The 14,774-nt window shown below is 39.4% G+C and overlaps 1 protein-coding gene across 1 annotated transcript; it reads left to right on the forward strand.

Moving 5' to 3' along the window:
• The first annotated feature begins 286 nt into the window (after positions 1-286).
• On the forward strand, positions 287-14,394 carry LOC145481036 (uncharacterized). Its single transcript, XM_081459423.1, has 14 exons — positions 287-1,605; positions 2,481-2,715; positions 3,172-3,280; positions 3,530-3,633; positions 4,303-4,418; positions 4,564-4,637; positions 5,130-5,407; positions 5,640-5,791; positions 6,274-6,358; positions 6,752-6,975; positions 7,573-7,665; positions 7,855-8,071; positions 8,260-8,346; positions 8,919-14,394. Exons 1-14 carry the CDS (start codon positions 616-618, stop codon positions 10,442-10,444), a joined length of 4,290 nt encoding a protein of 1,429 aa, XP_081315549.1. The 5' UTR covers positions 287-615; the 3' UTR covers positions 10,445-14,394.
• Positions 14,395-14,774: the final 380 nt, after the last annotated feature.

The raw sequence follows: 14,774 nt of genomic DNA on the forward strand, positions 1-14,774 counted from the left end.
CATTCATACAACTTGATAAAAACACGAAACTGGGGCCCGTTTCTCGAAAGTCCCGGAATCTTTTCGGGTCTGAAAAGCCATTTTTTGTTAATCGGTATTTAAAGACAGAGAAGTGTATACGCCCGGAACTTCTTGTATGAAGAAAACCTCTGTCCGTATTAAGAATGTATGAAGAAAACAGCTCTGTAGTCAAGAGGTTTGAGATTTTGCTACGGCTTTTCGGGTAAGAAAACGTTTCGGGACCTTCGAGAAACGGGCCCCTGGCCCTGCCGCGTACTTTTGAATAGAAGTCAACATTCCCGTTCTCACGAACGATAAGCTCGTTTCACGCGAGTCCAACGTGCCTGTTGGCCTGTTCGTGACTTGTTCGTGACACACTATTGTGTCTTCGGAAAATCACGTCGTCACAATACTAGTGTCCAGACTTCCCGGTCGCAAACAATGTTTGTACATTGTACATGGTCACGACGACTCTAATCAAGCTTTGCGACAAGAATCTGCAGGGTATTTTATAAGTTAAACGTTCACTTATTTAATAATGCCCTACTTGAGCGCGAAATTCAAATTATTAAGCACAATGAGTCGGTTTTCGATTCATTCGGCGCGATTTTCGTCATGGATGTGGACGGCGTTCATCGATCGCCTTGGTCGCTTTCGAGAGTAACTGGCAAGAATCTCGACGCTAGAAAGCATTGGTATGTGCTTACGTCAAGTCTGTGTGGTGTTAAACCAAATGTGTTTGCCAAAAATGAAATCTTTCGGCGATTTCCCGAGGAAATACGCTCTGTGGCCCCAGGAGATCTGAAGCCCGCCAAACGAGGTTGTTCATTCAACATGCAGCCAATCAAACTCCATGTTGTCTCTTCGTTTGGTCTCTGCGCTGCACTACTTCGACAGCGAGATCTTTCTCCAGATGGGTTTGTGGGATCGGCTAAATTTATCCCTGTTGTGGATGCACTGAATGGGATCGCTCTAGACGAATGTGAGCCACTATGCAGTTTAGGCGGGAAAAGCTTCCACTCAAATCATGGCTCCCACGAATTGCAAGAACTGCAGTCAAGAATCGCCGAACTGGAGTCCGAACTTCAGGAACTTGAAAAGAAGAGCAAGTACGTGAATTCTTTTCTCCCTTTTTTCACCCCATTGGCAACATCTTCCCCGTCTCATTGCCCAAATGAGAGCAGTGATAGCAGCAGCAGCAGCAGCAGTGTGATCGAGGAGACACTGAAAAGCCCCTCAATTGGTCCAACTCTGAAAAAGAGGAAAGTGTCACAGGAATGCAGAAAAGTCGCTGTGGAGCTGGATGGTGTATTGGCCAAGTACCACGAGACTCTGGCCTGTGTATTGGGTAACAGCTTTCTATATGGCAGTGAGAAGGACAAAGGCAATGTTTCTGAAACCCTTTCAGAAATTGTCAACCTGGTCATGGACGCGAAGGGATCAAAAAAAGGACTGGAAGAGCTTCTGTTGCCTGAAACATACCAGCGAGTGGTAGAAAGTATGAGAGTGCCTGACTGGGTATTGCTATATTTCAAGCTCCAAGCAAGATTACCAGACGCTGGTTGGCAAACGCTGCTAAATCTGACTCAGCTTGGAAGAAGTGGGGTAAGTTCAACCCTTAACAAACAAAATTAAATTATAAATTGCTTGATTAAACTGATCTGGTAAGGGGGAGGGGGTGGGGGGTGTACTCCTGTCAATTTAAAATGAGTGTGTACCTCAAAACTTCTTAAACCCTGATTCTATTTAAGGATTGACATTTCCAAAATTAATGCTTTTGCAAAGTATCTGTGTATTGGAAAGCACTTATTTAACCTTGTTGTTTATAAAAGAGAGGAACCATTTGGTGGATACCTAAAAAAGTTATTACAGGACACGAAATTAACTTTTTACACTAAGCCATTTGGTTCCTGAGTATTTCCTGAGTGGTCGCGAACTCCAAAAACTTAGGTGCCATGTTTTATTGAAGTGGAAAACTACATTCTCATTCAGTATTATAAAAGCAAAATAATATGTTAACGTTATAAGTATTAAGCCTCTGGGCTAATTGTTGCATGGACTAGTGCACATCACTGTCAAATGGTGGAACATTCCAATACTAACTAAGTGGACATTAGAACTAATGAAATCCAAGATGGCGTCAAAGCAACAGATATTTTCGTAAAGCTGTGCCAATTTCCGAAAACTACTGCATAAAAGCCCATTACGGCCATGGATACTGTCATGGGTTTTGGTTTGAACATTTTGAAAAATTCAGAAGGCCTTCAGGTAGAGGGTAATGAGGAATTCAGTTTGGTGACGAATTCTCAGGATTTGGTCGTCAACGTGAAAAACTTAGGCATTTCCATGCCCTTTTATTACCTCATTTAACTTTATATTTATAAGCTGCCTAGACTTGTCTTAATGCCATGGGGTTACCTTAAAGATTTTGGATTAGTTATGAAATGTTATGTTCAATTAAAGTTAATGTTTACTTTCAGCGTTCCAGTGACACTGCAGTGCTCTTGACTAAAAATGAAATAAAGGCAGTAAAAAAACTTGTGTTCAAAGTTGTACGGACAACTATGTCCATTCAGAAAATGAACACAGATTTCCATTCCTGTGGAGTGGACCTGGCATCTGTCTTGGTGTGGGCAATTAGGGAGCAGAGACTGTGGTCATCTGATACAGATACCATGGAATTTAACATCAAACTTGATGGACGCCCACTAGGAGGTAAAATTAAGAGTCTTGAAACTTGTTGCATGCTAACATTTTTGTTAAAAGTTTTGATCGTAGGATTGCAGTTCATACTAAGCAATTTTTGATGTAATTTAAGTGGCCATTTCACATTACTTGTGTTAGCTATCACCAATCTTTGCTTTTACTTTAAATGTGGTCAGTTTATTTTTATTTTGAAATATTTTGCAGTGTGAGTGTCTTGATGTATCACCTTTGATCACATCACATGTGCTCTGCCCCTGTTGTGGTCTTGTAGTTTTGAGTTATCATGAACCTTTTGACCCCTTTTATAACTTTTTACCTTTTCAACTTGACTGTAGTTATTTGGTTGAATAATTAGTGGTAAATTTATCTTGTTAGACATTTTGGTGTATACTATTTGGGTAATAATTTTTTGCAATTCCTAGCAATGCACCCCATAATTAATGTCCATTTTACTGCTATCTTTAGGCAGAAATCAAGTGGCTGTTGGGCTTGTGCCTATCGACTTTGCAAATAAAAGTTCAGAAAGTGCCCTTTCTGTGTATCCTGTAGCTATTGCAAACTGTAAAGAAAAAAGGTTAGTTTTGTTTGCAAATCATTGGTGTTAAAATGTCTCGTTTTAAAATAAATTAAGAATGATGATAACAAACTTTACTCTTCTGTTCAACAAGAAGTGATGTACATATGCTGCACTTGCCAACGATTAATGTCCTGTATGTACATGTACATAGAGTAAGAGTAAGAATATGCCTCTTCAATGACCAGTAGGTATTTTTAACCCCAAAAGTCTATTCTTAATTTTTGTTTCTTTCTTTAATTTTTCTAGAGAACAGCTTACACAGCTTATCACAAATCTGAACGAGCAGAAAAGAAAACTAAAGAAAAGTGGAATTGTGGTAGATGGTAAAAAGTACCACATCAAATTTACAGGTACAGTGGAACCCGGTTAATATGAACACCAAATGGACACGCCAAAGTGTTCGTATAATCTGGTGTTGGTATTAAGGTGGTTAATTTTAGAGAAAATATATGGGCTTTTCCCCATCAGGGCAAATGGAACTATCTGCAGTATCCAGGTGTCCGTATTAAGTGAGTGTCCACTGACCACAGAGTGGGGTTCCACTGTAGTATTTCATTGGTGAAAAAAAATTAGGTATGCATGCAATAATTAATGTTCAAGACTCCACAATTTCATTAGTTTTTTTGCGCACTCTGCATGCATTTCCAGTTTGAGAGATAGAAAAACTTAAGTTGTGCAAAACAGTACTTTCTTGTGACGGTATCAGTTAGTGTTTGTTGAAGGTGAAAGAAAAAGGAACTTGTCTCTCAAACCAATTAAATCAGTGGTGCAAGCATTTGGTTGATAATTTGCTCTGAAGCTGTGATTTTTAATCAAGACCTCAGCTTTTTGCAAAAATGTATATTAAAAAGTTATGATGTTATGATATTTATAACATTAGGGAAACAAAGCCACCATGATTGCCTGCAGTTTTAGTTAACTTAAGACATTTTACAATACAGTTAGATGTGGTGTTGTATACTAGCTTTTGGATTCCTCTCAGACTTGGTGATTCTTTTTTGATACATTTTACTTTGCAGTTACACTTGATTATAAAGCTCTTCTGCTTTTACTGCGGAAAAAGGATGATGAAGACTATGTTCTTGGTAGCAAGGGGTATGACACTGAGTTCTGTGCGTACTGTGACGCCATTAGGGTAAGTGTTGTTAGTTTATTCTAAAGTCATATTTTTATACCCGACCTGGCCCAGGCTACATGTAGGGTCTTTCCAAAGTAAAAAATAATAAAAAATATTTAAAGGTGAATCACTGTCACAATTCAAGTTTTTTTTAAATTCCTAGGCATGCAAATGTCATGGAGTTAATCCAGATGAAACGTGTCTTGACTGCTTACGATCCAAAGTTAATATTGGCAGGTGAGTATACAGTGTGGCACAATAAATGGTTATTGCATGTCACTCTTTTATGTCTTAAAAAATATATGGCATTTACCTGAGATCAGGCTTCATTTTATTTCACTTGGTAAACTAATATTCCTTTAAGTGGATTGTCAAATGTGAAATCAACCAGAGACCCTGATTTCAATTTTGACAAGTACAAGTAGTGTCTACCAGACACTTTTCTATCATTTGATTTTCTGCAAACAGCCTGTGAAAAGTTGCCCCATTTATGGTACACTATATTGACAATGTCATGGCACTATCTATCAATATTGGCACGAATGTTCATAAACTTCCTGAGATATGATATGACATCCATCCTGTAAAAGTTAGTCATGTTGTATCAGTTGGTCATGATTAGTGACAACATTTTGTTAATACAAAGTTTGTTTAATGGAATGTTACCATCCAATCAGGTTAGGATGTTCATAATTTATTATTTTGTTTTGCGTTTTCATGTGTATGAAGATCCACAGGTCTACGCGATGACCTCACATTTCTTCTTGAAGAAGACCTCAGCAGCATTAATCTGTGTTCTCTTCATTGTGAGATGCGAAATTGTGAGCAGCTACTGGGTTCCTTGGGCTTATTTGCACATCGTGTTGGCTCTCTTGATGACCTGAACCAAGCCTTGTCTGACCATGGGCCTGAAAGTTGTAAAGGATTTCCTCGTATAACTATAAAACAGAAACCTGGCCAGCAAACAGCAGTGGAGAGAAACAACATAAAAGTGGCATCTTTTTCTGGTTTGTTTATTGTTGTGTGATAACAAAATGACCATAACTGCTAGCTATCACATGCTAACAATTGAAATGTTGTGCCTGTATGCACTTTAGATCCATGTCAAGTATTTTTATAACATAACAAAAGTAAAGGGGGTTTTATTTTTTGTCTGGTCACTGTCCAATATTTTTCCTGTTACTGTTCCTGTTTTGTTCTCAATGATTCATTGACTGAAGACTGTGATATCCTACACAGGGTCCTTTGAGAGGGAAGTTCTGAAGAATTTTGACAGCATTGTAGAGAGATCCCTCCCCATAGAAAAAGTCCAAAACTACTACAAGCAATGCTCGGGCACAGGAAAACAAGTAATCTTGGACTATGTGACATTTTTTGAAGACAGAAAAATGGTTAGTGGATAAGTATTGTTGTTTTTTATTTAGCCATGTCATCTCAATAAAAATTTCTTCCTTCTGCTAATTTAATTTCAGTCCAATTTTACCTATAAACTGAAGTTATCATGATAAATCCCACTTTATGTATAGTTTTTGTCATCACCATCAAAGGCTTTTGGTTCCTAGTTTGATTTATGTTTATTTTGGAACACACTGAATTAGCATTTTACACAAATCATATTGTGCCTCAGAAATTTACTTGACAGGGGGTTTAAAGTACTATTAAGTGCCCTTTTTTCATGAGTTCACATGGATGTTTTTTAAAGCAATGGAGGAACAAGTTTAACAATAACTTTATCTTTGAAAACATGAAAAGTAGCAGGTTTGATGTAGTGAGGTGAAGGTAATTTGATGGGCTGGACAATAAGATTCAATTCATGGAGACTTCTGGCTTGTTTTGTCTACAAATGTATTAAACAAGAGTTATTATTTTGCAGTATGTCACTGAAATCCTGGAATGTGGGGAGTTCTCAAGGGATTATGGGGTTAGACAGGAAACAGTCAAGATTGAGAAAGGCAGCGGTATGGATAAAGTTAATATTCTCCCTATTAAAGTTGTTAAATAATATCCTTAAAAGTTGAGCAAGGGGTCTGATTCAATAGTGCAGTTTCACAATTTAATGCAGAAAAATTACCTTTTTAGGATTTAGCCTTTTATTTGACCAGGCATTTTATTTAAGTCAGCCAATTAGATAATTGTATAATATATCAACAAAGGTGTTGTTTTCTGACGTGTAACAGACTTGGCTTATATAGGTACAAACTGGATCAAAGGTACTGCATTTAGCAAAAATAGAATTTAAGAAACTAGAAATAGAAAGCTTGCCTTGAGTCTTGCCCAGCCAAAAAATGTATCTTGTTGGGTCCTTGGTTGTTCCAGATGATGTTATACACAGCTCTCAATTGCATTTTCAGATTTTGAAAAATTCCTGATCAGCCGCAAGAATGAATGGGAAATGAAGCTAAAGGAGGTCGAGGACAAGTTTCTTGAATTGAGCACCCTAGATAACCTTGCAGATGTTCCTAGTGAGCCAAAGCGGAAACGAAGGAAGACAAGCTTAGTTCGTCCACAAGTGTTCATAAAACAAGACCCCTTTGCAAGCTATGCAGCTGAACTCCAAGTTATGTTTTTCAAAAAGGTACAAAAGATTTCAGTTGTTTTCTTAAAAATTATGGAATGGTTGCTAAAAAGGTGAACGGTCAACTAAACTGTAACTTAATGACACTGATGAACTGAAATGAGACTGTCAGTTCAGCATGATTGGTGTATTTAATTTGACGATGATAGTCTTAACCAGGAGCACTAGCAGTTACATTGTACTGATATACAATGTGTCAGTTGACACGTGGCTGAGAGTGGGCCAGTTACACACTAACAGATAAGATAATCAGCTTTAGTATATACCAAACCAGTAGATAGTGCTTTTCCTGCACTCTGATTCAGACAGGCTACTCAAACTCAGGATAGTGTTTGCTATTCACCTCCTGGCAAATTCTGGCTTGCACATGCAAGTTTTTTCTTATTTCTTAGAAAAAAGGAACTCTTTTGGTGTTGGTTATCCACTGATTTGGTGTATATTGATATAGAATTTATATTTACCTCATTGTCAGTGCTGCTTCGCAGCTCAGCAAGTATTCATCACCATTCATCTCCACTATTAATTTTTTTGTGTATAAACATCATGAAGAAACATTTCAAAACCTAAAACGTTATGTATGTTTCTATTGCTCATAAGGTCTGCTGTGACTGGAGAGATATTGCTCTTACAATACGTGATAGGGTATTTGAGGAAGGTGAAGAGCAGCTTATTGATATGCATGATGTGAAGGTAACCAGGTTCCTGACTTTTTTGCTCATTTTCACTCTGCTGAAGCTCTGTTCCTGTTCAACTTCATTACTACATGTAGTTCTTCTTACAGAATTTCACACATTGGAAATTGCATTCATAAAAATTCATGTCTGCAGCTTACATGTATGGTTTCTCATTATGCCATTATGTATTTGTTTGAAATTTCAGTGTAAAGAGTGGGGCTTTCTTTTGAAGAAACTATTTGGTGTCCATCTTGGAACAGGCGATTATGGACACCTGGTGATAGACCACAGTGCCATGTTACTGCGCCAGTTCCGTTCTCTTTACAAGTACTCTGGGCAAGGCTTCGAAGCATCGCATAAGCTTCATCGTAATCTATACTCAAAAGCAACAAACCATGATGCATCAGCACCAGGGCAGTCATGTAAGCTCAGTCTTATTATAATATCAAAGTTACTGTTAACAATCGATATAATAGGTACAGGGATACAGGCCAGATGGACTTGTTGTCCCCCTACATACTTAGCCCCAGATGACCCTAGATGGCCCTTTACTAAACAATACAATGTTCTGGTGGGCTGTACTAAATACTGCATATTTGTTACTTTATAGTGGATCAAATTCTAACTCACTGGTTTTCAACAATGCTGTTGTCATTGCGGTATTCTTTTCGTGAAGCCAAGAATTCCATTGTGTTTGGTGAGTATAATACTTGAGATCTTGGTGATGGCAAACTTATTCCAGTAATTCGTTAACATTTTAAAACACATCCCTTAATATTTTAATATTGTTTGTTGCCATTCAGCGTGTAGTCATGCAACGCCCCCCCCCCCCTTTCCCCACACTTGTTTAGCAGGGAGCTGGATGGGTTGACAATTAGTCATCGATTATTATATATTTCAAAAGGTATTAAGAGAACGCAATGTGTACCAATTAATAAGTGTAAATATTAGACAGAAATATTAATTTTTATTGTCTTGACTTCTGCCTCCACTTGTTGACGTGGTCACCATGAAGACCCTTCAGCGCTTTGAAAACTACAGTTGTACCTCCCGTAAGCGGATACCCTCGGGACCAGAAAAAGTGTCTGGTTAAGAGAGGTGTATGCTTACGGGAAGTTAAAAATATAGTGTTTGTTTGTAGCTGAGAACATAACTAAGTGTCTGCTTACGAGAGGTGTCCGCCTAGGGGAGGTGTTTGTTGACGGAGGTTCGACTGTATTTCAGAAACATTTTATTCATGTTAAATTTTTCATTCATGTTAAATTTTAGGACGGAAAAAGTTCAGTTTTCGTGGATGTGGATGGAAAGCCATTGACTCAAGAAAGTGGTCAAAAGAGCACCGAGATTGGATACTCGCCATTGACAACTTGTTCAATCAAATTTTTGGTGGTGATTTTTTGGTATATGTGTATGATAAAAACAAGGGCACAAGCGTTGACGAGAATATTGTGTCCGGCCTTTTAGAGTACAACCATGATAGCTGGGAGACCGAATACTTGAAGCAACTGACAGACTTTTCTGATAAAGTAACAGAATCAAATGCTCCTAAGCAGAATTGTGGTCCGAAACAGCTGGACTTCACTGATGCACAAACTGCCCCTGCACCAAGTCCTGCCAAATCAAATTCTTCTGAAGAGAAAGATGAAGCTGGGCAAACAAACAGCTGTAACAAAGGCAGGGCAACACAGTCTTGTACTCAGCTGGCTTCTGCTCTATCCACAGCTTCAACAAGGGCTGAACTAGCTGCTTTGGACATGTTAATACCTCCAGTATCCTCTATCTCTAGCTTACCTACCTCTTTGCATGCTCAGATAGCATGCAGCCATCTCTCCTTTATAGATCCCTTCTCTCTGGTGCGACGTCCATGTGAAGCAGTTGTCAGAGCAGCAGAGAAACTTCTGAGTGAAGAGAGAAGAAAAGGAAACCATCCTTCTGGCGTTGTGACTAAAGGATTTGGCCAGTTCACAGAAGAAGGCTTGAGGACTCTTCAAAAATTTTGTGAAATTCCTGAAACGAAACGTAAGATAGCTGCAGAAGCTAAGTGGCTTTCTGGACTCAATTGTACATCGAGAGAACTCACAGTTCTTCAATCAGTCCTGTGGAATCGACCAACAACAAGCTCAGTTCTGAGATTTGATCCCAAATCAATTGATGTCATTTCTTTTTGTGATCTCGCTGAAGAAAGGTACATTGACAGCTTTGTCATTGACGTGTGTATTGGCAAATACATTGAGGAAAGCACCACACAGGGGAGAGAGGACACATTACACTTTCCAACAGATTTTTTTCAGTGGATGCAGGTTAATGACAAAGCTTTCAAGCTGGCACAGTTAAAAGCAAGAGCTTCGCGCATAGTTACGTTTGACAATGTGCAGCAAATACTTGTACCAGTCTTTATGGTGAACCACTGGGGACTTGTCTATGTCAACCTTGCTAGTCAGCTTTTATATTTTGATGATGGGCTGACTTCTCAGGTGCCATCAACTGCCCTTCCATGTGTCAAAGAAGCACTTGGTCTCCTTCTTGAATTATACCCTCATCACCCATCTCTCCAAGCAGAATTTTGGCACTCTACTCAAAATTTCAAGCGGTTTGGAATGCCATCCCAAGTGCCCATTGATAATAAGATGATTGGAGTGGGTAGCTGTGGAATAGGGGTTATCATGGCTGCCAGAGACTTCATCAGAAATGGCCCTGCAACTGTCAATAATATCAACTGGAGATATTGCAACATGGATAAGCACAGAAAAGACCTCATGCTGCAGATCCTCAGATGGGGCGGACATCATACATAGAAAGGCTCCAGAGTTGCTGGTTGGAACTCCATTCTGCCTATAACATCTTGTGCTCTCAGATTCCTTGAGTCTTACAGTTAATTTGCTGTCGCATTAACCAAGCCTGTACTCTCAGGGGTAGCAGATACCCGAGGGTTACACTTAATTCCCTGTCGCGTTAACCAAGCCTGTACTCTCAGGGGTAGAAGATACCCGAGGGTTACACTTAATTCCCCGTTGCATTAACTGAGCCTGTACTCTCAGGGGTAGCAGATACCCGAGGATTACGCTTAATTCCCCGTCGCATCAACCGAGCCTGTACTCTCAGGGGTAGCAGATAACCGAGGGTTACACTTAATTTCCTGTCGTGTTAACAAAGCCTGTACTCTCATGAGTAGCAGATACCCGAGGGTTACTCTTAATTTCCCGTCGCATTAACTGAGCCTGTACTCTCAGGGGTAGCAGATACCCGAGGGTTACACTTAATTTTCCCTTGCTTTAACCCAGCGTGTACTCTCAAGGGTACTGAGAAATGTTTCCTCTCTGGCGAAACTGTCACCTTGATGTGGTGGAGAGAATTGATTGTCTCTGTGACCTATGCTGATAATGAGTAATTTCCCAGAAGAAACACCGTAACCAGGAAGGTCAAAGGAGAGAGACCAGACAAAGAGCAGTCTCTTTTTTGGTACAAGATTACTGACTGTAGCAGATAACTTGCCATCACATTAACCAAGCCTGTGTTCCCTTTGGTAGCAGACACATGTACCTGAGGGTTACCATTAATTTTGTTATCACATTAACCAAGCCTGTGCTCCTTGGATTGATGATACCTGCGAATTTCAGTTAATTTGTCATTGAATTAATTTAGAAATCCCATGCTCTCATAGACAACATGTGAAATCTTTGCAAGCATTACAGCCGAATGTCAAGTTGGATTTGGGTAAGTCGCTTTGTAGAAACTAGTGCATTCATGTCCTCGCCAATCGTAAGGTCTGCAGCAACTGTTGAGGTGTTTCCTTTACAATTTGAGTATGGCAAGGATGAGCAGCATGGGTAAACATAATGCAAGTTAATTAATTGAGTATAGTAAGGGAACAACATAAAACTTAATTGACCATTCCCCGTGAGGATCTTTTCAGGGACAGTGAAAGAAATTTAATCTTAATGTACTGGTACATGTAGGCAGTTGTTTAAGTTCAAATAAACGACTGTGCACCACCGATAGCCGCCTTCCAGTGAAACCACTGGAACACATGGTGGCATGTATTCAACTGCAGCCGCTTGTCGCATGTGAACATATAGTAGGCAATTTTTGAACTCTTTTCTCAAGCCTTTTTATTTGTGTTCTTTTTTTTTTTTTTTAAGAATATTTCACTATTTCAAAATAATTTGGCCTTACAGAATAAAAGTGACTCTGAGCATAACAATTATGCCACCAGAAATGTGCTTTAACATTAAATTATATGAAATTTGTGGGAAAGTATCTTTGAACTTGATTTCGTTCATTGCAGTAAATTAGGTTATACTGCATCTCTTGAGTTGAAATGTATCAATATCAACAATTTCACAATAAACAACACTTGGTTTTTATAATCCAGACCAGTGTTTACTCGGTGAGTCAATATCAATCAATGCAACTCGAAGAACACCGATAATATTGGCACTGCAATAGGAATAGATAAAAAATAGTTGTGACTTTACTGCTATCAATATTGCCGACAATATAGTTTGTACTGTGATTGGCTGGTCAATTGCTATTGATTTTCATCAAAATTGATTCAAGTCCTTTAAACGATAAACCTAAACTTATTAAAGCAATTTGTGTTTATGTTTTCGAAAAACAGCAAATAAATGAAAGTCAAAGCTGTTTACTATGCCAGAGTCTTACAGTAATATATGAAAGAAACAAATTATGTTATATACCAGTAGTCATTTTGTGCTGGCCATAAACTTTTTAAAGATGCTGACGATCACTTAAGAGGCCCCACTGTTTTCCTTGTAATATGTATGAAGTGTGTAGAGCAACTGGAGTTGAAAATTGAATTAATGTTGAATATTAGAAGTTTATTACAAAGATTGCACTTGACTTGAGACTGAAACTATGTTGAGACAAGCACAGATTCCAATCATTGACTGCTATCAATTTTCCCAAAAACAATAATGATGCAAAGTATTTTTCTGACTGCAATTCGGTTTTTAATATTGGCTACTTTTTTTGCATGGATTAGGTTTTGGTTTTCCATATTCATTTCTATCGAGTAAACTCTGCCTTGCAAACAGAGTTGATGCACATAAATGTGTTGTTTGTAATTTTTTCTCCTTTTTATAGTTCCACTCGGCTAACGTATAAACGAATACACATTTTTCCCAACACAACAGTATTGTAGAGATTGGGCCACCAAATCAGATCTAACTCGCGAGTAGCTCTGCCTTCCCCGTGCCCGACCACTAAATTGCTTCTACAGGTAATTCTGCCTTTGAATGTTTTTCCACGGGCTCTGTTTTTTTGCAGCAGCAAGTGCCTCTCTGGGATCCATTTCACTTGGGTAGTCAGTGACTTGTGTGTCTCCATTCCATTGCACTTGTTCTTGAAGAGTGACAGTGTTTTGTTTTTCCAGGGCAACTTTAAGTACATTCAAGTCGAAAAGGCGGTATGTCACCTTTCTCGCTGACGAGCTCAAAATAGGTGCTCGCCAGTGATGCTGGTTTCTGATAGCATTAGGCTGTGGGTCGTCCAGATTTCTGAGCAGTTGCTGGAAAAACTTTGACGGAACCATATTGAACTCCAATGTCTGCCAATTTCCTGTGAAAGGACATGACCTATTTTATAATTCATTTTTTGCAAAAACAAAAATCCAATGGGATTCTTAAATTGCGAGTCGTCTCTTTTCTTAATGGAAGGAAGCATTTAAATGTAATGGACCGAACGGGAGGTGGCAGGCTTTACTGAGACGTATGATGAATGATGCACCATTAATACGACTCCCTTAAAAAACAATTGCGTGGGAGACTGGAATTTCTGCCCGGTCCCAGATAAATTTGACTTTGCAATTTCTTGACGGTAACATTTTTTTTCATAATTGATTGAAGAAAAAAAATTAAATGGCCTGCACTTTTCCATCAGAACAAACACGCGAGTTGTTGTTATAATCATTCACTTCTCAAGACCATTCGTCTTTTGTCCTCGCCCGAGCGTGCGTTTAAATTGTCTCCCGCGCTGGCGCTCGCGTGTTGCCTCCGCTCCACTACTTCCCATTTTATTAAAGCACTTGCGCGCGTGTTTGTTATTTACCTCGGTTATACTGAGAAAGCATAGATATCGTACTCGGCTTGTCTGTTGCTAGAGTGAACTTACTTTTATGCCGTTGGTGATGAACTCCATTTATGCGTTCGGTGATACCAGCCAACCATGCTTTGTATTCAGCTTGTAACGCGGGAGATCTTATGGCTTGGGGAACTGTCAGCGGAACTTCTTCATCATTCTGTAAAAACACTGCCCGTTTCGGGTGTTGTTTGTTAACGTGGTGTTGCTCAAAGTGCTTTAAAAGTGCATGGAAAGTTCTTAACTTTTTAGAACACTCGTCACAGCGAAGGTACACGCATGTATCAGCCATGTTAAAAGTGAACCGATGGTCGATGGTGTTGAATGGCGAACGCTTGCTGTGTTTCTATTGTTATTCTAACCAATAAAATAAAAGAATTTTTCTTTGCTCGGCTGAGAAACAATGGACCCTTGTTATGTTTTTAATGTGCCACGTAGTTTACTAGTCAGTTCACCGTCACTTTCCCTCACCCCGACTCGTGATGGAATCGGGAAGAAAACGCAAATTAAGACAGAAAGAATTTACCAAGGAGCAACTTGCACACTTCAAGAAGCTTCGGAAAGAGCAAAACAAGAGGAGAAGGAAAAGAAAGAATGGTCCAGCAGAAGAACCGGCAGAAGAATTAAAGGTGGAGGAAATGACGATAGCACCTCCGAATCCACCAGCAAATGCACGCCACAGCAATGAGAAGAAAAGACAACCAGAGGAGGCGGAAAATATGTTGTCGGGAGGAAAGAAAATGGATCGCGCATCGCTAGAGCGGAGTGAAAAGAATGGAGAAGAATCACATCCCAGTCAACCAGCAAATGCACGCCACAGCGATGAGAAGAAAAGAAAACTAGAGGAAGCGGAAAAAATCTTGCCCAGAGGGAAGAAAATGGTACGCGCATCGCTTCATCGCAGTAAAAAGAATGTAGAAGAAGATACGGTCACACGTGAGGCTTTGAGACGGAAAGTTCATGCGTCCGCGAAACCTAAAGAGAGCGACAACACAAAATTGCGGGAGATCAATGCAGCCAACTTGACGC

Source organism: Orbicella franksi, chromosome 1, assembly GCF_964199315.1.
Source record: "Orbicella franksi chromosome 1, jaOrbFran1.1, whole genome shotgun sequence".
NCBI lineage: Eukaryota > Metazoa > Cnidaria > Anthozoa > Scleractinia > Merulinidae > Orbicella > Orbicella franksi.

Bases quoted from the DNA above. Each gene is read 5' to 3' on its own strand.
- LOC145481036 (XM_081459423.1), top strand. From the start codon at position 616: ATGGATGTGGACGGCGTTCATCGATCGCCTTGGTCGCTTTCGAGAGTA. The intron at 4,419-4,563 runs GTAAGTGTTGTT...TTAAATTCCTAG, and splicing joins CGTACTGTGACGCCATTAGG to GCATGCAAATGTCATGGAGT. The intron at 6,976-7,572 runs GTACAAAAGATT...ATTGCTCATAAG, and splicing joins AAGTTATGTTTTTCAAAAAG to GTCTGCTGTGACTGGAGAGA.